Source organism: Salvelinus alpinus, chromosome 3, assembly GCF_045679555.1.
Source record: "Salvelinus alpinus chromosome 3, SLU_Salpinus.1, whole genome shotgun sequence".
NCBI classification, from domain to species: Eukaryota; Metazoa; Chordata; class Actinopteri; order Salmoniformes; family Salmonidae; genus Salvelinus; species Salvelinus alpinus.
In genome coordinates, this window is record NC_092088.1 from 22,813,043 (window position 1) to 22,837,332 (window position 24,290).

General features: G+C 46.3%; 1 protein-coding gene across 7 annotated transcripts in view; it reads right to left on the reverse strand.

The window, feature by feature from the left end:
- The window catches only part of raraa (retinoic acid receptor, alpha a), a 213,193-nt gene that overhangs the window by 17,324 nt on the left and 171,579 nt on the right, over positions 1 to 24,290 (reverse strand). For all 7 annotated transcript variants that reach the window (XM_071392113.1, XM_071392112.1, XM_071392115.1 and 4 more), the window contains one exon: positions 3,046 to 3,194. In XM_071392113.1, the coding sequence (XP_071248214.1) occupies positions 3,046 to 3,194 (149 nt within the window). The remainder of the gene's footprint in view (positions 1 to 3,045; positions 3,195 to 24,290) is intronic.

The following is a 24,290-nucleotide window of genomic DNA, read 5'->3' on the forward strand; positions in this document are numbered from 1 at the left end:
GCTGGGACCACAGTCTCAAAGAAAACCATTAGTAACACACTACGCCGTCATGGATTAAAATCCTGCAGAGCACGCAACGTCCCCCTGCTCAAGCCAGCGCATGTCCAGGCCCGTCTGAAGTTTGCCAATGACCATCTGGATGATCCAGAGGAGGAATGGAAGAAGGTCATGTGGTCTGATGAGACAAAAATAGAGCTTTTTGGTCTAAACTCCACTCGCCGTGTTTGGAGGAAGAAGAAGGATGAGTACAACCCCAAGAACACCATCCCAACCGTGAAGCATGGAGGTGGAAACATCATTCTTTGGGGATGCTTTTCTGCAACGGGGACAGGACTACTGCACCGTATTGAGGGGAGGATGGATGGGGCCATGTATCGCGAGATCTTGGCCAACAACCTCTTTCCCTCAGTAAGAGCATTGAAGATGGGTCGTGGCTGGGTCTTCCAGCATGTCAACGACCTGAAACACACAGCCAGAGCAACTAAGGAGTGGCTTCGTAAGAAGCATCTCAAGGTCCTGGAGTGGCCTAGCCAGTCTCCAGACCTGAACCCAATAGAAAATCTTTGGAGGGAGCTGAAAGTCCGTATTGCCCAGCGACAGCCCCGAAACCTGAAGGATCTGGAGAAGGTCTGTATGGAGGAGTGGGCCAAAATCAATGCTGCAGTGTGTGCAAACCTGGTCAAGAACTACAGGAAACGTATGATCTCTGTAATTGCAAACAAAGGTTTCTGTACCAAATATTAAGTTCTGCTTTTCTGATGTATCAAATACTTATGTCATGCAATAAAATGCAAATTAATTACTTAAAAATCATACAATGTGATTTTCTGGATTTTTGTTTTAGATTCCGTCTCTCACAGTTGAAGTGTACCTATGATAAAAATTACAGACCTCTACATGCTTTGTAAGTAGGAAAACCTGCAAAATCAGCAGTGTATCAAATACTTGTTCTCCCCACTGTACATGAATATGCCTGTAGGGTTGAATTATTGAGAATGCCAAGCTTACTCACCTCCTATGGTGAACAGGACAGAGGGGAGGCAAATGCTGAATTTGTGTAAGCTCTGCTAGGGGGGCGGTGGGTAGCTACCACCCGGCAGGGATGTACACACGCACGCACACGCTTGCACGCACAGCACCCAGTGAGTTTTAGCCAGTTTGTTTCTTATATAGCCAACATGAAGTCATGGTCCTGCTTTCATATGGACTCAGACTGCACGCACGCACACACTCACTCTACATCTCTCCATCAATAGCTAATATTCAGTCATTAGCATATTTAAAATCAGGGACTATTAGACAACAAGGAGTAGAGTGAAGTTAAGAGACATTAAAAGATATTGAGGACGTGCAACAGGCAACTCCGGCAAGTGGTGCATTTCTGCCCTCATAAAAGGGCAGGTTAAGGATTTATTTTCCTTGTTCACTTTTTCTAAGTCTCTATTAGAGGGCAGGTTAAGTTCCATTGAAGGCGGCGAGATCTTGCTGTGTTAAAACCGGACTCTGTGGGCTCCAGAAGCTCCACTCATCTCTTTGTTCTCCCCTTTCGGTCATCTCTACTCTCCTCCTCTCCGGTCCTTATGTCCTCGTCTTTCTAATCTCTCCTACTCTTCTTTCCTTCTCGCCCTCTTCCTAATCCCCCTTTTCTCATCTCCACTGTGGATGCCGTGACCCGTCTTCCTTTGAGTGTCAACTGGGCTCCTTCCTGCAGCACCTCAATCCCTCCCTCCGTCCCCCGCCCCAGGCCAGGTGTTCTCTTCCCTGGGCCCAGCCATGTGAGGCAGACCTAATGGTCACCTGTCACCACCGCAGCCAGTCATCCAGCCTCCCTCTCTGCCTGCCAGTCTTAGACCATCCCCTTAAACCCCCACCCCTCGACCTCCATGCATTACAGATGAACAGCGAGTCTCCCAGCGCACCACTGATTACACAAGCTTACACAACCCCACATGCCGGTCTTATGAAACACTGTACTGCAGATAAGGCGGCCAGATACCACTTCAGAAGGCAGACGGTTGCCTTATTACAGGACATTGTGGAAGTCAGTGTACCTGCTGCTTTCATAACACGTCTCACATAACCACATGAAAAGGCTTGCGAGGCCTGATCAATGGACAGCTCGGGAGTGAAGGACACACGATATTCGAGGACGTGCTGGAGATGGCTTATGACACATGCATGGAGTGGGGATAACAAGTGTACGTGTTGACTCTTGCTGAATGAGGGTGCAGCTCTTCTGCACCCGGCCGGAGCACCCGCTTTCGATAATGATTTCATTTGGAGTTGGAACGACACAGCAGATCCACACTCTCCAACTAAAGCCACTAACGGAAGACATTTTCCCATATAGTTTATGAGAACTGTATAGCGCAATATTTTTGAAGCATAGCCCACATCTGGCAGTCCCATCACATATAGATAATGTATAGGGCGGCAGGTAGCCTAGTGGTTAAGACTGTCGGGCCAGTAACCGAAAGGTCGCTGGTTTGAAACCCCGCTTCGACTAGGTGAAAAATCTGTCGCTGTGCCCTTAAGCAAGGCAGTTGGCCCCCACAACAACTGCTTCCCGGGCGCTGATGACATAGATGTCGATTAAGGCAGCCCCTCTCACATTTCGGTTGAGCAACTGATTAGGTATATTCCCTAGATATAGGAGGTTAGAATAAGCAATGACACAAGCGATGGTCCAGTCCACTACTTTTAGTCCACCCCCCAACCGGTCTATGTCTATTCTGAACTTTGGATAAAGTTAATTGGAAATGCTAGGCATAGCATGCGTTCAAATGTTCAGGGGTGCCACAGGGTGATGACCCATGGGACTGGTTACTCCCATTCCAAACCAGGACAAGCAGGATATGTGTTAGAAATATCAACATGGGCACCCCTATATGCATTCAGAACATTGGGCCAGCCCACCACTTACAGAACATCCCCCAGAATCAATGTACAATTTGATCCTTGGATCAAATAGAAAGAAATACAGCATAGAATAGAATATAGTATAGAATATCGTGTATGGATATAAGGTTAGGTGGTGTGTCTCACCTTGCAGCCTTCACAGGCGCTGACTCCATAGTGGTATCCTGAGGACTTGTCTTGGCACACGAAGCAGGGCTTGTAGACCCGCGGGGGAGGAGGGGGCGACGGCGGGCTCGGCACTATCTCCTCTGAGCTGGTACTCTGCGTCTCTATAGCTGTGGGAGAGAGAAGAGCGGGAGATGCTTAGTACATACTACTTAACACACACACACACACACACACACACACACACACACACACAGTCAACATAGATACACACTTCCTAACAACACATTCAGCGACAGAAACGACAAGGACAATATCTTTTATAGGCCACTATCGTATCCACTATCGACAAGAAAGACTGGGTATTGTCGAGAGAGTCTCTCTCTCAGAGCGCTTGGCAAGAAACAGGCCTACACGGTAAATCAAAGCAAGGCTTGAGCCGAAGAGAAAAGCAGGCCATCCTTGTTTACCGGTAACCTTGGGGGGTTCCACATATCAATCGAGACAATGTTAGCAGCGGAGATCACATAAGGATGTCCTGAATGGCTGTATAGAGGAACTGGCTCACCCATCAGGGAAGGAACTGGACACATAACAGTATTCTCTCTAGGCTGTGTGTGAATGAATGGTGCTTCTAGCGAGGAATAATGTTCTGCTGGAATAGCGTCCATTACGCTCCGTTGTATAAGATATACGAGTCCTGGTGTATATGGTCACCAAGGGTGTGTAGGTCTAATGAAATCGAGCGGTATCATCGTGTTTTCACAGAGAGAAAAGGTGACAAAAGCTAAGGTCAAGTTGGACATTGAGAACCAGACACCCCAAGGCTGTCCTTTCTCTTCCTCTAATTCTTTCCACCCCCCCCCCCCCCCCCTCTCTCTCTCTCTGAGTCACAAAACAAACAGGGCTTAAGACGCTGAAGACGGGCGAATTAACGAAGATAATTAGTCGGGAGCCCTTGATATGAGACCTAAGATGATTATTCTTGAGATAGACAGGCTATAAAGGGATCAGGTGAGCAGCATCACTCAGCTGTTCATCCAAGGCCATGGCATACGGGCTGTAGAATGTAGTTCTTTTTTGTTTTATTTAACTAATTTAACTAGTATACGGCAGGCCTCTGGGAGGGTGGGGGGGGTAGAGAAATGCTGTTGTTGGGTTGAAGTAACAGGCATGGTGGACTATGCCCTTAATATCCTCTGTGTGTTTCACAAAACCACTGTAATCACACACACACACACCAGTCATACACTGTAGCACACACAGACAGATTGAGAAATTGTGACGTCTCGGTCTCGGAGCTGCCCAGAGGCCCGGGCGGCACTCGTGTGTAAATAAACAAACTATATTTAACACAAGGCTCACGGGTTCACCAGGCTTGCAGTACAGCTGGGAACAGACTCCACGTGACGCAGCAGACAGCCGTTCTGGATGGAAACACCACTGTCTCGCGCCCCGACGCAAACACACTTATGTCCATCATCCACATAATCTCCCTCTCTTCACTCACAGCTCTCTTTTTAATGTGTCTGTTCATGTTTCTGCAGTTTGCATGGTCCCGAAAAACTCTTGGGAAGAGTACATTCAGACAACCCAAATGCACCAGGCTGATGCACACCAATATGCTCACGCTCACCGCTGGAAAAACATAAAATAAATGTTAAAACCAACCCCAAATTATCCTGATATCTCCCTTTTCACAAGGCAAACGTACAGTATATCCACGAGGTTCAGATATCCTGATAGCAGTAACGCAGTTAACTGTAAAGACAACACCAATGAAGCTCATATTGAAGGGACCAATTGCAACACTAATCAGACCCAGGATATAAAGACAATCTCACTCAAAACCGGAAGAATTATTATTATAATATATATATTTTTTACCTTCAACTAGGCACGCGAGTTAAGAACAAATTCTTACTTACAATGACGGCCTACACCGGCCAGACCCGGACCATGCTGGGCCAATTGGCGCCGCCCTATGAGACTCTCAATCACGGCCGGTTGTGATACAGCCTGGAATTGATCCAGGGTGTCTGTAGTGACACCCCTAGCACTGAGACGCAGTGCCTTAGACCACTGCGCCACTCAGGAGCACGAATGACAGAGTGACTGGATGCCTTTAAAAGTGGGCCGCTGTTTCCAACAGACCAGCAGCATATTGTAACATGTGCGAATACCGTTCCTCTATTACTTTGGCTTCTTAGTGCTTTAGCATTAGGGGACAAATTGAAGCTTATTTAGCCCATGTGGCTAGCTTGCTCCTGTACAACCTAAGGTGGTCTCATTAGTCAACCCTGTTGTACCCACACCTCCCTCATCCTACCAGCTGTGTCCCACAGTTATTATGAGATCCGTTCTGTGGGTTTCTTCTAAATGCCACAAACTCCCTTGTGTGGCCCTACTCCCTGGAGCAGGGCTCTCCAACTCTGTTCCCGGAGAGATACTGTTCTGTAGGTTTTAGCTGTAACCCTAATCTAGCACACCTGATTCGAATAATGAGCTGTTTGGTAAGAAGAATCAGGTTAGTTACTGGAGCTGGCGTTAAACTGGAGTTGGGGTTAAAACCTACAGGAGGGTAGCTCTCCAGGAACAGGGTTGGAGTTAAAACCTACAGGAGGGTAGCTCTCCAGGAACAGGGTTGGAGTTAAAACCTACAGGAGGGTAGCTCTCCAGGAACAGGGTCGGAGAGCCCTGCTATACAGAATGCCAAGCCGGGTTCTTACCCAGTCCAAGACAAAACCACACACACAGATACACACTCAACGGGCACTAACCGCACCACCGGCGTATGGAGAATGACCTTTAAAAACCTCCTCGTTAGGAAAACTTTATTTATTTTTTATCTCCCAGGGGGGGTCTTGCCCATGTGTAAACACAAACTAGCCTCGGGTCAGCACTTCAAAGCCTGTGCCTTTAAAATAATTTATAGAGGAAACGATAAGGTGATCTCGTAACTGATCCCTAGTGGACTCCACTTCTGTACATACATGTGCCCCCATTGCACTCGTTATTGTAAAGGCATTGTCATTCATCAGCCATGGAACATTCTATGTAAAATGACACGGGTTCAAAGCCTAAGGAATACAGGCGTAATGAAATATAGGCTAACTACTAAAGGATGCACCCAATACAGATGCACCTGTATGGCCAAAAGCCAGTCTGCATGAAGAAAAGTTAAAAAGTTCAATATAAAGTATAGCTAAATATAAGCCCTCCTATAGTAACAAGGCCTGCGCAAGACTGGAGGCACAGTGACTGTTTACGGCAGTCTTACTCACTGCAGCTCACATGGCTCTCCACCTTGGCCCTGAAAGATAGGGAGCGAGAACGACTGAGCGAAAGAGTGGTAGAGAAGGAAAAACGCAATGTTATGTATACCTACCGCTCTGATACACCTGTGTTTAGTGTTTCATACTGTAACCTCACCCAAAGGAAAAACAGTATTAACCTTATGTACAGTGGGGAGAACAAGTATTTGATACACTGTCAATTTTGCAGGTTTTCCTACTTACAAAGCATGTAGAGGTCTGTACTTTTTATCATAGGTACACTTCAACTGTGAGAGATGGAATCTAAAACAAAAATCCAGAAAATCACATTGTATGATTTTTAAGTAATTAATTTGCATTTTATTGCATGACATAAGTATTTGATCACCTACCAACCAGTAAGAATTCCGGCTCTCACAGACCTGTTAGTTTTTCTTTGAGAAGCCCTCCTGTTCTCCACTCATTACCTGTATTAACTCCACCTGTTTGAACTCGTTACCTGTATAAAAGACACCTGTCCACACACTCAATCAAACAGACTCCAACCTCTCCACAATGGCCAAGACCAGAGAGCTGTGTAAGGACATCAGGGATAAAATTGTAGACCTGCACAAGGCTGGGATGGGCTACAGGACAATAGAAAAACAGCTTGGTGAGAAGGCAACAACTGTTGGCGCAATTATTAGAAAATGGAAGACGTTCAAGATGACGGTCAATCACCCTCGGTCTGGGGCTCCATGCAATATCTCACCTCGTGGGGCATCAATGATCATGAAGAAGGTGAGGGATCAGCCCAGAACTACACGGCAGGACCTGGTCAATGACCTGAAGAGAGCTGGGACCACAATCTCAAAGAAAACCATTAGTAACACACCACGCCGTCATGGATTAAAATCCTGCAGTGCACGCAAGGTCCCCCTGCTCAAGCCAGTGCATGTCCAGGCCCGTCTGAAGTTTGCCAATGACCATCTGGATGATCCAGAGGAGGAATGGGAGAAGGTCATGTGGTCTGATGAGACAAAAATAGAGCTTTTTGGTCTAAACTCCACTCGCCGTGTTTGGAGGAAGAAGAAGGATGAGTACAACCCCAAGAACACCATCCCAACCGTGAAGCATGGAGGTGGAAACATAATTCTTTGGGGATGCTTTTCTGCAAAGGGGACAGGACGACTGCACTGTATTGAGGGAAGGATGGATTTGGCCATGTATCGCGAGATCTTGGCCAACAACCTCCTTCCCTCAGTAAGAGCATTGAAGATGGGTCGTGGCTGGGTCTTCCAGCATGACAACGACCCGAAACACACAGCCAGGGCAACTAAGGAGTGGCTCCGTAAGAAGCATTTCAAGGTCCTGGAGTGGCCTAGACAGTCTCCAGACCTGAACCCAATAGAAAATCTTTGGAGGGAGCTGAAAGTCCGTATTGCCCAGCGACAGCCCCGAAACCTGAAGGATCTGGAGAAGGTCTGTATGGAGGAGTGGGCCAAAATCCCTGCTGCAGTGTGTGCAAACCTGGTCAAGAACTACAGGAAACGTATGAACTCTGTAATTGCAAACAAAGGTTTCTGTACCAAATATTAAGTTCTGCTTTTCTGATGTATCAAATACTTATGTCATGCAATAAAATGCAAATTAAATACTTAAAAATTATACAATGTGATTTTCTGGATTTTTGTTTTAGATTCTGTCTCTCACAGATGAAGTGTACCTATGATAAAAATGACAGACCTCTACATGCTTTGTAAGTAGGAAAACCTGCAAAATCGGCGGTGTATCAAATACTTGTTCTCCCCACTGTATGTATTTAATGTACCCAGAGGACGAGCTTAGAGGAAAAAGTAAAAATACACTCAACACTGCACTAATTAAATAGGGTCCGCTATTCGCGTCAACTGACGACGGACGGGGGGGACACAAGAAGAAGTTAAAGAGAGGCACCCTCTTATTCATTTAGGGAGGGATGAAGGGTTGAGGACAGAGGGAGGGATGAAGGGTTGAGGACAGAGGGAGGGGTGAAGGGGGAAATATTTTGCTCTCATCGCCTTTTTTTGCTGTCATCAGCATTCAGTCTTCGCTGATCCCATTGGCCCTGGCTGGCAGTCATTACACTCATGTCAAACAAATGAAACCCAGATAGAGCAGCTCTTTACATAATGTACGACATTTTCTCGCATTAGCAAATACCCATTCACCCTTTCCCTTCCTATTACACCCTGCTTTATTACCAGGTCCACAAACCTATTCACCCCTACTAAAACTGCCTTCATTAGTCGTATGTAACTACGCATACAAACACACACACAAACAAACACATGTACAGTACATATGCGCACAAGGGCAACGGCCCTTCAGTTATCCACCGAGTCCCACTGCCACACACACCTACACAGGCACGCACGCACACACTAACTGTCCTAATGAGAGCACACATGGAAAAACTGACAAAATCTGGGACACAGGACAAAAGTCTGCGAGGGGACTGGTTACTGTAATTAAACACAATGGCCCAGTTCTGGAGCGCAGAGCAGAGCTGGGGCATTGAACAGAACAATGGTGGCCCTGTGGGATGGAGGGGCTGACTCAGAAGACAGAGCCCACAGGGCTGCTGCTACGGCTGCTGGGCCACACCAGCTCTACCACAGCACAGACAATAGAGCACCTCTGGGCAGTGCTACAGCCATAGGCCTGTCTGTTGTTCCCGAGCACTGATAAGGCTAGCTCGCCTCTGTAGACACCATGACAGAGAGGCTAGCTTAGCTATACTGTATAAAAGGCCAGCTAGGCTGTCCCTAGTCCTGTAAATACAGTACTTCATTGGAGTGGCAGTGGGTTGATGAACCATCTAAATATGATAGAGCTGTACTGAAGGGGGTAAAGGACCATGTTAATGCACCATCTATAGAGACATTGTCTAGATAGAACTGGATATAGCCGAGCCGTTCTATCTGAATCATCTCGACCTCAGTGAAACTCCTAGTCTCTATGATCAGTATGACCATGATTAGTGCGGAGCGACTAGCCGAAATTTCAGTTTATTTTAGTTTCTTTAAATAACAGCTGCCTGTTCTCATTGGTTCTTGCACGGGCAAGCCTGTAGGGCCGGCAGACAGACACGGAGAGGAAGAGAGGGACAGAAATTCACACAGGACGCGACGCAAACAAGAGGGATAGAAAGCAGTTGCTTAGGTATCTCTACCCGACAATGCATCTAATTGATAGTTGTTATCCAGCAGTATTAAAAGTATGCCTTATGTATTTTGAAGAACTACTGAAGTAGTGATTGTCAGACTGTAGGCAGCAAGCCAGCTAGACCAGCGTTTTCACAAACTCTGTCCTGGGTCCCCCCCTGGGTGCATGTTTTGGTTTTTGAACTAACACTACACAGCTGATTCAAATAATCAAAGCTTGATGATGAGTTGGTTATTTGAATCAGCTGTGTAGTGCTAAGGCAAAAACCAAAACATGCACCCGGGAGGGGGCCCCAGGACAGAGTTTGGGAAACCCTGAGCTAGACTAGCCTAAATGGGATAACTCTTTGGGACGCACAGTCATAGATGGCTGGCTGGCTGCTACTGCATGAACAGAGATGAGATGACGACTTGGAATGAAATGAAAGTTTTAAAAATTACACACACACAACGGAAATACTTCATTAAAGTAATGTGAAAAGGTTGGTTTATTAATAAGTGATAAGCAATAATGGGCAATCTCTACCATCTTTGGGGTTTTATTAATGAAATAATAAAGTCAAACTAAAAAAACAATACACAACCAAAATATTTTATTTAAGTAAAGTTAATAAATGATAGTTAGAGCCTAATAAGTGATAATGGGCAGTTAACCAAATAGTTTTATTCTGTGTTATAGCATTCAACCCACATAATGTATTTATTGTAAAAAACATTTTTTAAATAAAATTGAAACGCCATTATAAAATAAAAAAACGAACCTACCTCAAAAAGCATTAAATCGCTGAACACTAACCATGATACATCTCGCTCTCTGGTTTCTCATAATGCCCTTTGATGTTCACATTCCCAGACAAACGTACAAAAACACAGTGTGTGTTGCGTTTGACGGCAGCCAAAACATGTTGTTAATGGGTTAACTTAATGTGCTTACACGGCAGCAGCACCCAAAGCACCGGCCATTTCATTAGCGCGAGTGTTGAGCGTTCACAATGTCGCTCTTTCGATTCACAAGTACACTTCAACCGTTGTGCTCACATTAGACATATTTTTAGTACTCAGTTACACTGTAGATTAGGTCGAACAGCAGGACAAAGAAATTATTCAAAGAAGAGGCAGATCACATCTAATAATCACAAAAAAAATAGGCTATATCAAAAGTTCTGCAAATACATTAAAACTAGCCTGATAACCAGTCAGTTTAAATCCTCTGTCATTGGCTAGAGGAGAAACAGACTGGCACCCAGACTGTATAAAGACAACCATACAGAAAACCCTACTGGCCATCTTGTAAAGTTAAGCCTGAGTGGCTCAAAGCAGGCCTCATTCGTTGGCCTATTCCTGGTCTGTGTAAGGTTCAGGTCTGGGTTATAGGCAGGGAGATTTGATTAACGTCATCCCCATGGGTGATTGGGCCCAGCTGTGAAGCATATTAATGAGATTTCAGCATTATTAGGGGGAATTGTAACTACATTAGCCAACAGGCTGGCGGGGCTAGCAGTCATTGGGTGGGGTGAGGGGGAATTCACAGGGTCTTCCAGTGTACTGTCCTTTACGACCAGTCACAGGCTTCTGTGTTTCCTATTAGATTAGACCCCCGACACACACACACACACACACACACACACCCCATTTGTCTCTCTGTTCAGTCTCCAGACACTACTCTAGTCCAGACCACCAGACTACGCCACAGGCTGGCAGACATAGACAGACATATTAGGGATGCTTTGAAGTCCGACCAAAATAATGAACTGACAACGTGGTTGAGGGATGGAAAATGTCTCGTCTATAGCCAAGGGGCATAAAGTTTTTCGTTAAAGTATCATAGGTCTCAAGAGACCAGACATGCTTCACATTTAGAGACCGTTGATGTGCAGTCAAGTACTGTATGAGAATCACAGAGGGGCCTAAGATAGATGACAAAAGATATGTCAGAAATGTGGGCAAGCAGGGAAGACACAAACACAGCAGTATGCATTGTCAGCGTTCTATTAACTGCTGGGGGGAAATACATCTATTTCCTACCTCGCAGGGAAATCCTGCCATTCAACAGCACAACTTGACGCCAGTTCCCAAAACAACTAATAGATCAATATCATCTCAACACACACGCACATGGACGGACGGACGGACGAAGGCATGGACAGACAGACGAGCCATGTAAGATACTCATGGAAGAGGTAGGGTTTCAGATGTTTTCGGGAATATGGGCAGGAACTCTGCTGTCCTGGCTTCAGGGGGAAGCGGTTTCCACCATTGGGGTACCAGGACAGAGAAGAGCTTGGACTGAGCTGAGCGGGAGCTAGGGGTGGGAGGGCCAAGAGACCAGAGGTGGCAGTACGGAATACTCGGGTTGTGGTGAAGGGTTCGAGTAGAGACTGAAGGTAGGGAGGGACAATTCCTTACGCTGCTCCTTGGCAAGTACCATGGTCTTGTAGTGGCTGCGAGCTTCAACTGGAAGCCAGTGGAGTGTGCGGAGGAGCGGGGTGACATGGGAGAATTTTGGAAGGTTGAACACCAGGTGGGCTGCAGCATTCTGGATAAGTTGCAGGGGTTTGATGGCACAAGCGGGAAGCCCAGCCAACAGCATGTTGCTGTAGTCCAGATGGGAGATAACACGTGCCTGGATTAGGACCTGCGCCACTTCCTGTGTGAGGTAAGGTCGTACTCTACGGATGTTGTAGAGCATGATCCTGCAGGAGCGAGTCACTGCTTTGATGTTTGCAAAGAACTACAGGGTGTTGTCCAGGGTCACGCCAAGGTTCTTTGCACTCTGGGAGGGGGACACCGTGGAGTTGTCAACCGTGATGGACAGGTCTTGGAGGGCAAGCCTTACCCGGGAGGAAAAGCAGCTCCGTCTTGTCGAGGTTGAGCATGAGGTGGTGGGCCGACATCCAAACTGAGATATCTGCCAGGCACACAGAGATGCGTGACGCCACCTGAGTGTCAGAAGGGGGGAAGAAAATAAGTAGGTGAGTGTCATCCGCATAGCAATGATAGGAGAGATCATGTGAGGATATGACGGTGCCGAGTGACTTGGTGTATAGAGAGAAGAGGAGAGGGCCTAGAACCAAGCCTTGGGGGACACTTGTAGTGAGAGTAAGTGGTGCAGACAAAGATCCTCTCCACGTCACCTGGTAGGAGCAGCATGCCATGTGTAAGGAAATTTGCAACACAAACAAACATGGAAGAGAGTGAACGTGACACAGAGCATGGAGACACGGAGCTCGTACCTAAAAGAGGGGCAACTTCGGTCGCATGGACGTGGTTTGGGTATGAAAAATCTGACACAGACCAGAAAACCGTCCTCCGCAAAATAAGCCGCAGGCCGGTCCCGACAACAGGCTCAAACACCACTAACCTCTTTTAACACCTACGCAAAAATCATGTGAAACAGTACGGAGAGAGTCTACGGATGAGACCCAACAAAGTACAGTTGAGTGCTCAAAACAAACCACAGACAGACGTTGCAAGAGGCTTTTGCCCACGGCACACCATATGGCACAGAATCACAAAGATGGAAGGAGATAACAGCTGCCGTTACAACTTACATCTGCAAAGACATGGCCCCAATTTACACGGTCGAGAAATGGAGGTTTCGTGAGTTGGGGCTAACACTCGACCCAAGGTACCAAATGCAAATTGATATGTGAAACGTATTAATGCCAAAATAACATGCAAAACCAGGCAAGGCCCCATTTAAAAAAAAAATATTTACCTTTTTAGATTTTATACATTCATATTTTATATTTTGTTACATGCATAATTGAAAATTTGCACAGCTTATAAATAAAATAAATAATCAAATGAGTAAGTACCTTTTATTTGTTGAGTATAATTCAAAAGCTAATAAGAAATAGGCCTTTACATGTGGTCATTTTATATATACTATTTATTCATTGAATTTACAGAAAATGTGCTATACCGTGATAGGTATTGTTATATGAAATGACCTATATCGGGATATGAGATTTTGGCCATATTACCCCAGCCCTACCGTTCTGTAGTTTTTGACATCAGAGGGGTTGAGTGTTGGGTTCTTGAGGAGGGGAACGACTCAGGCCATTTTGAAATCAGAGGGGACATAGCCAGTGGTAAGGGATGAGTTGAGGGAAGTGAAGAATGGGAGGTCTCCAAAGATGGTCTGGAGAAGGGAGGAGGGTCGAGCGGGGAGGTTGAGAAAGAGGTCAAGGCGTAGGGTAGTTCTGTGCGAGTGGGACCAGTGGACTCAATAGGTTGAGTGAATGACAAGCGGATGTAGGCAACTTTCTTTTCATAGTGGTTGACAAAGTCGTCTGCAGAGAGATAGGAGGGGGAGGATTAAGGAGAGGATAAGGTTTCCGAAGGTTCCTAAATTTAGAGTGATAGAAATTTAGTAGCAGCAGATACTGAGGAAGAGAAGGTAGAGAGGAGGGGGTGAAAAGATGATAGTTTAGTTTTCCTCCATTTTTGCTCAGCTGCCCACAACCCTGTTCCATAAGCTCGCAATGAGTCACTCAGCCACGGAGGGGAGGGTCGAGCCGGATGGGAGGAAAGGGGACAGTGCAAGTCATAGGACATGGATAGGGAGGATAGTAGGGTCGAAGAGGCAGAATCGGGAGACAGAAGGATTTAGAAGACGGGAGAAATGATAGAAGAGGAGAGAGTAGTGGGAGAGAAAGAGAGCAAAGATTGCGATGGAGCATGACCATCTGGGTAGGGGCTAGGGTTGGAGGAGAGGGAGACAGAAAAGGAAACACAATAGTGATCAGAGACCTGGAGGGGGGTTGCCGTGAGATTAGTAGACCAACAGCCTCTAGTAAAGATGAGGTCAAGTGTGCTCCCTGCCTTGTGTGTGGGAGGAGACTGGGAAAGGGTGAGGTCAAAAGAGGCAAGGAGAGGAAAGAGTTCGGGGGAAAAATGAATGGAAGGCAGACATCGGGAGGTTGAAGTTGCCCAGCACAAAGAGCGGTGAGACATTGTCAGGAAATGAGCTTATCAAGGTGTTAAGCTCATTGAAGAACTCTCTAAAGGCACCTGGTGGGCGACAGACGACAACAATGTTAAGATTGAGTGGACAAGTGACGGTGACAGCATGGAATTCAAATGAGGAGATGGACAGGTGAGTGTGGGAGAAGAGAGAAAATCTCCATTTAGGAGAAATTAGCAGCCCTGTGGCACCACCACGATGACCAGATGCTCTCGGACTATGAGACCCAGCTATTTCACCTCTCCTTTTCTCTCCTCTCCCTCTTCTCTCTGACCCGGTCTACCTGTGCCCCTGCCGTGGCTGGCATTCTCTCACCTCCCGTCTTCTATTCACAATCTGTGCCAGAAAGCCTTCTTCCTCTTCTGTCCTTCTCTTTTCAGCCAATCTCTCTCCTCTCTCTCAGCCAGAAAATATCTCAGATATACATTCTCTCCTCTCGCTCTACCAGCAAATATGTCAACCCTCCTCTTCAGCTTTCTTTCCTCACTTTGCACGACTGTGTTTTTGCGTGCTTGAGTGTGGGAGGATTACCAGTGAGTGCCCCCCAGCCTGGTAGCACCGGTAGCACCCCACAAAGCTGCTGCTTGTCTGCGGTGAGTCTGGCTCCCTGTCCATCTCAGCCACATGTGCTCTGGTGATGAGGAGGAGCGAGCGGGCCCCATCAGTCAACATGAGGCTCACGCCGCTCTAACTGGGTTAATGGGAACAGACATACCAGATTTACACAACCGCCACTGCCCCCTGTCCCAGACCCACCAACCACAGCCCTACCAGCTCCCAAATGACCTGCCTTCTACTCCCAGACCCACCAACCACAGCCCTACCAGCTCCCAGATGACCTGCCTTCTACTCCCAGACCCACCAACCACAGCCCTATTAACTCCCAGACAGATTGGAAGGAGATTATTAGTTTTTTAGATCAGATCAAACTGCAGCCCGTAATCCCGTTTTAATACGATTGGTTGGGAGAGTGAGAAATTAGGTCCTATCGCTTTTGGTCCGGGCACTATTAGATTGCAACGGGGGCTGGGGAGGAGATATACTGAGTGGACAGCTTTCAGGTTCTCAGTAATGCATAGACTAAAAAAAAAGTATTATAGCCTACATTAATTTACTTCACCCTACATGCGGTGATGAATAATGCTTTGCATCGGTGCGCAATAACCCGCCAATCTTTACACAAGTGCCACATCGTAAATCAAACACACAGTCAAACCCGCATGCACCACTAGGTGGACGATGGCCCCTTGATGGACAAGGGCCCCAGGAGAAGCAGAAGTGTACGGGGCGAGTAAGAGAGGCCCCATTCTTGCCTGGACCAGGATTGCTCCTCTCGGGCAGGAAATGGCAGTGTTTGTGTAGGGCCCGAACTGGGGCAAACGCGGCAGGCTGCGTATTAGGAGGATAATTTATGTTGCCTTTACACGTGAGTGAAGTGGGAGGGGGTGTGTGGAGTGAGCTGTTTCTTATCTACCAGGTCTGGTTTGAATCAGCCAAGGGTCTCGGAGACTCTAACCCTGCTTAAGTTCCCCTTCATGTTCCCAGCCCCCTTCTCAGGGGCCCAAGATAACTTCCCGTCGTTGACAGGATTGGAATAATGCACAGGGTTTCACTATCAGCCTATCACTTGGTGGTGAAAAGAAAAGGCAAACGGAGGAGAAGGACCATGTATGGCCAGACCGGACAAGGAGGAGAGGATAGGAAATAAGGTGGTAAAGGCGAGGTCGAGAGCGAGAGAGAGCGAGAGAGAGAGCGAGAGAGAGAGAGCGAGATGCAGTATTTTAGGCATACTAAAATTAACAGTGTTCATCGGATCTGGCGGTACGATAGCCTTGTCTACCGCAGCTGAGATACCCTTTAGTTGTAAGAACAACGTTTGAATTGTTCTAGAACCACATTTGGATCTGATTCTGAACACATCAACGAAACAGTCTAGACTACAATCCATTGACCCAGATTAGAAGAGCAACAGAGCGCTTCGATGTTGCAATAGCCGTGTAGTCTTCCACATCTGAAGATGAAGCTGAAAGAAAAGTAACAACTCAAAAACTTTTCTTTCAGCTTCATCTTCAGATGTGGAAGACTACACGGCTATTGCAACATCGAAGCGCTCTGTTGAACTCTTCTAATCTGGGTCAATGGATTGTAGTCTAGACTGTTTCGTTGATGTGTTCAGAATCAGATCCAAATGTGGTTCTAGAACAATTCAAACGTTGTTCTTAACCACTTTAACCACTTTCGGAGCTGAATACATCAATTTAGCTAACAGTCTTCTCTCGATTAAAAGGGGTCAACAGATTGCCCACACTGAGTAGTAGGCTAACGACTTTCTCTGGCAGAATTACTTTGTGTACTGAACAACAATATAAGCGCAACATGTAAAGTGTTGGTCCCATGTTTATTGAGCTGAAATAAAAGCTGAAATATACAGTCGTGGCCAAAAGTTGAGAGAATGACACAAATATTAATTTTCACTAAGTCTGCTGCCTCAGATTATATGATGGCAATTTGCATATACTCCAGCATTTTATGAAGAGTGATCAGAAATGGCAATTAATTGCAAAGTCTCGCTTTGCCATGCAAATGAACTGAATCCCCAAAAAACATTTCCACTGCATTTCAGCCCTGCCACAAAAGGACCAGCTGACATCATGTCAGTGATTCTCTCGTTAACATAGGTGTGAGTGTTGACGAGGACAAGGCTGGAGATCACTCTGTCATGCTGATTGAGTTCGAATAACAGACATCCTAGATCTGAATGAATGAAATATTCTTATTAAATACTTTTTTCTTTACATAGTTGAATGTGCTGACAACAAAATCACACAAAAATTATCAATGGAAATCAAATTTATCAACCCATGGAGGTCTGGATTTGGAGTCACACTCAAAATTAAAGTGGAAAACCACACTACAGGCTGATCCAACTTTGATGTAATGTCCTTAAAACAAGTCAAAATGAGGCTCAGTAGTGTGTGTGGCCTCCACGTGCCTGTATGACCTCCCTACAACGTCTGGGCATGCTCCTGATGAGGTGGCGGATGGTCCCCTGAGGGATCTCCTCCCAGACCTGGACTAAAGCATCCGCCAACTCCTGGACAGTCTGTGGTGCAACGTGGCGTTGGTGGATGTAGCGAGACATGTCGTCCCAGATGTGCTCAATTGGATTCAGGTCTGGGGAATGTGCGGGCCAGTCCATAGCATCAATGCCTTCCTCTTGCAGGAACTGGTGACACACTCCAGCCACATGAGGTCTAGCACTGCCCTGCATTAGGAGGAACCCAGGGCCAACCGCACCAGCATATGGTCTCACAAGGGGTCTGAGGATCTCATCTCGGTACCTAATGGCAATCAGGCTACCTCTGGCGAGCACATGGAGGGCTGTGCGGCCCCCCAAAGAAATGCCACCCCACACCATGACTGACCCACCGCCAAACCGGTCATGCTGGAGGATGTTGCAGGCAGCAGAACGTTCTCCACGGCGTCTCCAGACTCTGTCACGTCTGTCACATGTGTGTGTGAACCTGCTTTCATCTGTGAAGAGCACAAGGCGCCAGTGGCAAATTTGCCAATCTTGGTGTTCTCTGGCAAATGCCAAACGTCCTGCACGGTGTTCGGCTGTAAGCACAACCCCCACCTGTGGACGTCGGGCCCTCATACCACCCTCATGGAGTCTGCTCAAACGGTCAGAAACAGACACATGCACATTTGTGGCCTGCTGGAGGTCATTTTGCAGGGCTCTGGCAGTGCTCCTCCTTGCACAAAGGCAGAGGTAGCGGTCCTGCTGCTGGGTTGTTGCCCTCCTACGGCCTCCTCCACGTCTCCTGATGTACTGGCCTGTCTCCTGGTAGCGCCTCCATGCTCTGGACACTACGCTGACAGACACAGCAAACCTTCTTGCCACAGCTCGCATTGATGTGCCGCACTACCTGAGCCACTTGTGTGTGTAACAGTAAAACTTTAAACCGTCCCCTCGCCCCGACACGGGCGCGAACCAGGGACCTTCTGCACACATCAACAACGGTCGCCCACGAAGCATCGTTACCCATCGCGCCACAAAGGCCGCGGCCCTTGCAGAGCAAGGTGCAACACTACTTCTAGGTTTCAGAGCAAGTGACGTAACTGATTGAAACGCTAGTAGCGCGTACCCGCTAACTAGCTAGCCATTTCACATCGGTTACACTCACCCCCCTTTCAACCTCCTCCTTTTCCGCAGCAACCAGTGATCCGGGTCAACAGCATCAATGTAACAGTATAACTTTAAACCGTCCCCTCGCCCCGACACGGGCGCGAACCAGGGACCTTCTGCACACATCAACAACGGTCGCCCACGAAGCATCGTTACCCATCGCGCCACAAAGGCCGCGGCCCTTGCAGAGCAAGGTGCAACACTACTTCTAGGTTTCAGAGCAAGTGACGTAACTGATTGAAACGCTAGTAGCGCGTACCCGCTAACTAGCTAGCCATTTCACATCGGTTACATGTGGGTTATAGACTCAGTCTCATGCTACCACTAGAGTGAAAGCACCGCCAGCATTCAAAAGTGACTAAAACATCAGCCAGGAAGCATAGGAACTGAGAAGTGGTCTGTGGTCACCACCTGCAGAACCACTCCTTTATTGGGGGTGTCTTGCTAATTGCCTATAATTTCCACCTTTTGTCTATTCCATTTGCACAACAGCATGTGAAATTTATTGTCAATCAGTGTTGCTTCCTAAGTGGACAGTTTGATTTCACAGAAATGTGATTGACTTGGAGTTACATTGTGTTGTTTAAGTGTTCCCTTTATTTTTTTGAGCAGTGTATATTGCTGCCAGTAAGATTGTACCTAAATCAACCATTTATCGGATCATCAAGAACTTCAAGGAGAGTGGTTCAATTGTTGTGAAGGCTTCAGGGGACCCGAGAAAGTCCAGCAAGCACCAGGACTGTCTCCTAAAGTTGATTCAGCTGAAGGATCGGGGCACCACCAGTACAGAGCTTGCTCAGGAATGGCAGCAGGCAGGTGTGAGTGCATCTGCACGCACAGTGAGGCGAAGACTTTTGGAGGGTGGTCTTGAAAAAGAAGGGTCAACACTGCAAATATTGACTCTTTGCATCAACTTTATGTAATTGTCAATAAAAGCCTTTGACACTTATGAAATGCTTGTAATTATACTTCAGTATTCCATAGTAACATCTGACAAAAATATCTAAAGGCACTGAAGCAGCAAACTTTGTGAACATTAATATTTGTATCATTCTCAAAACTTTTGGCCACGACTGTACACACGATTCAGATACTCAGACACTCAGTGATTGAAGTTGATAATGACATTGTGCCCGGGTAGAGGTTAATCTGCCTCATCTTCATGTGGCTGTGAAGGTGTCGCTGTCTAAAACAAATAGAGCTGGTCACATCACTTCTCATTATAGGCAACTGTCACTGTACCGTACTCCAGCATTCACATATTGGACAGGCTCAAAACTATACTGAACAAAAATATAAACGCAACATGTAAACTGTTGGTCCCATGTTTCATGAGCTGAAATATAAGACCCCATAAATGTTCCACATGCACAAAAAGCTTATTGCTCTCATTTTGTGCACTAATTAATTTACATCCCTATTAGTGAGCATTTCTCCTTTGTCAAGATAATCTATCCACCTGACAGGTGTGGCATATCAAGATTCAAGAATGTAATTAAACAGCATTATAATTACACAGGTGTTCCTTGTGCTGGGGGACAATAAAAGGCCACTAAAATGTGCAGTTCTGACACCCTACACAATGCCACAGATGTCTCAAGTTTTGGCATGCTGACTGCAGGAATGTCCACTAGAGCTGTTGCCAGAGAATTGAATGTTAATTTCTATATCATAAGCCGCCTCCAACGTCGTTTTAAAGAATTTTGCAGTACGCCCAGCCGGCCTCAAAACCGCAGACCACGGATCTTCACATCACGCTTCTTCACCGGTGGGATCGTCTTAGACCAGCCACCGTGTAACTGTAACATCTTTGAAATTGTTACATGTTGAGTTTATATTTTTGTTCAGTGTAGTAACTAAATCCAACAGCTGTCTTTAGCTGCTGATTGACGCCGGAGTCATGTGTGCTGGCACCTGCCCGGGGAACCTAGAGACATTTGGCATGAGCTGATGGTGGGGGACAACATGGTGACAACAGCACCCCAGAGGGAGAGGCTGAGAGAGGGGGGCAAAGGGCAGCCAGAAAAGAAGATGCCAGGGCATGGAGGGGTGTGAGAGGAGAGACTCTTGCCGTTCACACATGATGCTGTCCAGTGTTGGTGCAACTTAGACTCAGTCAGAATTATTCTCTATAGGAGCTATTAACACCTTTCCCTATATAGTACACTAGTTTTTGGTCCTGTGTGGCTCACTTGGTAGAGCATGGCACTTGCAGAGCCAGGGTTGTGGGTTAGATCCCCATGGGGGACCAGTACGAAAATGTATCCCCCCACTACTGTAAGTTGCTTTGGATAAAAGCGTCGGCCTAATTACTTAAATGTAAATCAGAGCCATATGGGCCCTGGTCAGTAGTGCACGAAAAAGGGAATAGGGTGTCATTTGGGACGCAAAGGTTCAAACCATGGAGCGGAGTGACCCACATCCAGCCTACTGAGGGGGGGGGGGGGGGAATCATGATCTGAACAGTGTTATCTTTCTATTATTTTTCTCTGCATTGTTGGGAAGGGCCTGTAAGTACTTCACTGTTAGTCTACACTAGGGTTGAGCGGTATCCAGATTTTCATTACTCGTACCGTCCTTTCACGCCGGGATTTACGCTTTTTTTGCCCCTAGTCCACAAGGGGCAAAAAATAAATAATAATAATTCCCATTGGTGTCTATTAAGAGAATGCTAACATAATATCGAATCTCCATGGAGGCTGCTAGCTAAATATGCTAACGAGCACAAATGAAAATAAACTAAAGCGAAGACAGTTAATCCAGCTCATAAAGTTATACATATAGGTAGGAGCGCCCGGATGGTGAGTTTGGACATTTACAAGTGAATGTGAACGAGAGACATTGTGCAAATAAACAAAGTTTTGACGCATGCTTGTCTGAACAAAGAATAGTACTGTGTACACAGTGTGTCTGTGTGGAGTCTGAGTCACTAGGGCAATGGGCCTGGCTGCTCTGCTCGAGAAGATAGGGATGAGCAGACAGCCCAGAACGAAAGGAGAAAAAATGCAAGGAAATCAAGCTGCAATGGCAGCTGTACAGATAACTCATCCACAGGGCTTTGACTTCTCAAACACGGCAGAAAGCTAACACAATATGATTCCCCGTGACGTTATTAATTCAGCTACTTACTTAGATAACTAGCAAGTTAAACGAAGGGTCGCTCTAACGCAGAATTCTTAGTTTTTCAAGCAGAAAAAAAAAAAAAAAAAAAAGGATAAGAAATATCTTTTTGTTTTGTAAACGCAGATCAAAATGCTTCTTATTGTAATTTCCGCTCAGCGTCAAACACATTTTGTGCTTCAGTTGCACTTCTCTACTTGGATGAGAATTAAAGAATGAGAAGGGTATTCAATCAGCAGACAGGGCTCTGACTGATGTGTAGCTACTTGTCTCCGGTACTTTTCTCGGTGTAGCCAGCCTACTTTTCTCTGGTAAAATGCAAGATTAACTTTAGCTACATTTCCTAATGTTTTGCTTAGTCACATTCTATGATAAACATTAGAAATATGCTTACCATGCATAATTTATTTCAACAAGACCTTGCTTTGTCATTGTAAGCTCATTTACTTGTGTGGCTGCCAGCCAGAGTGTTGCACTTCTGTTGTTGTCTGATGACAATGAAGCTATTTTCTGCCAAATTGTTTGCACGAATGTAGTTTCTGTGAAGGAAAACTATAGCCGCACATCCCTGATCACTATATTGGAGAAAGAAAAAAACAAAACACTATTGACTTTCAATATAAAACGCGACCCCTGTCAATACACAGCTGGACTCAACTGCTCCCGCTTTCTCCCGTTGTGCTATTTACAAACAAGCATGCGACTGGCTCAACTCAATGTAAAATAATTAGACAGGTGAAATTAATAACGCAATCGCCTTTATCTCCTAATGTATTGCACAAGTTGACGGCAGGTGTTTACTTGAAACATAAATAGTTTCAACGGTATTGACGGCATTGAAAAACCATCCTGTTGCTACTTCCAAATACCCCGGTATATGCTATTTATATGCCATGTACGGTATACAGCCAAAGCCTAGTCTACACCTGTTGTTTATGAAGCACGTGACAAATAACATTTGATTTGATACTGTTGGGGGACAAAAGGTGGCTAAACTGTGTTTACTTGCGCTTACCTTCAGCTACACCACTGGTGTATGTGTGTTTGCACTACTACAGTATGTGTGTGTGCACTACTACAGCCCACTTGACAACTCTCTGGCCTTCAACGCCTCATACCTCGTGACACACTTCTGCTGTGGATAGCCTAGCTCTAGCCAGTGTTGTGGGACAGTGATGCTGCCCACTCCAATGATCATTCTGAACAATTGTGAATTAGATTGAGGTCTTATCAAAGCAGCTTTTAAATGAGAACTGTGTCAAGTGTGAAAGGGCTGCATCAAACATTGAGATGATCCCTCGTTATAAAGGATGTGTTAACTGGATGAATTATGTAAGTGTGTCTCTCTCTCACACGCGCTCTCTCTCTCTGATGTGCAGCTGCAGACACACAAGGTCTGTGCCAGCGGGCATGGCGGGGCATGCCAATGCAATGCTGCCAAGGTTAAGTCTGGAGATGCCCTCAAAGTGATGGCACTGGCGCCATATTCTTCATCTGTACTGTACACCAGCAAACAGCAAAACACACATCCACTCCAAAGTAAACAAAAAAGGTACTAAATCCTCAAAGAAAGCCCATCAACAATGATTAGGGCAGCACCGTAGTTTTTAAAGATTTCTCCTACTCATATGGATAAAACTCTATGGATTTACTATGCCATGTTTGTACGCAAGCATCCTTCAGTTACATTTTAGTCATTTAGCAGACACTGTTATCCAGAGCGACTAACAGGAGCAATTAGGGTTAAGAAGTGCCTTGCTCAAGGGCACCGGCAGATTTTTCCACCATTGAGATTCGAGCCAGCGACCTTTCAAATTACTGGCCCAATGCGCTTAACCACTAGACTACCTGGTTTAAGTTGTATATTAACTAGGGCTAATAAACTGCATTAGCCCAACACCACACACAGTGACAGGGTGGGCACGTCTGTGAGAGCCGACAGAGGCTCAAACATTCCCAAGTGCTTGCTCTCCACTTGCTCTAAACAGAGAGGTTATCTGCTCATTGATAGGGCCTAATCCATTGTGACTGGCAGTTATTCAGCCCTCTGTTCTCAAGCGCATAATCAAACACTATAGGAAGTGGGTCATAAATATACACAAGGGGACCAAAGGGCTATTTGCATTAGAGAGTTGAAGTGGACTTTGAGAGCCAGGGAAGGGTTAAGAGGGGGGCTCGGTGAACAAGGGACCGAGAGAAAGAGTGAGGAGTGAAGGAGTGGGTCGCTGAAATCAGGCTTTGTCACGTTAAACGAAAACTCCCCACCTCTCTCTCTTTGTCTTCCTCTCCCTCTGTGTGGAAGACAGTAGTCAATCACAGGGGGGCAGGATTAGTACCATTTGATCTCCTCAACTGCTAGTTTCAGCCTGACACTGACACTGGAGATGAGGGGGTGAGGTCGAGAGTGCAGTGTGCGTGTGCGTTGGATCATGTTCGTGTGTGACTGACTGACATGTGCTTAGCATTGCGACCGGGTCATCTCGCTTCCATTGCCGACGTTAGATCGCAGATAACAGCAATTGCTTCAA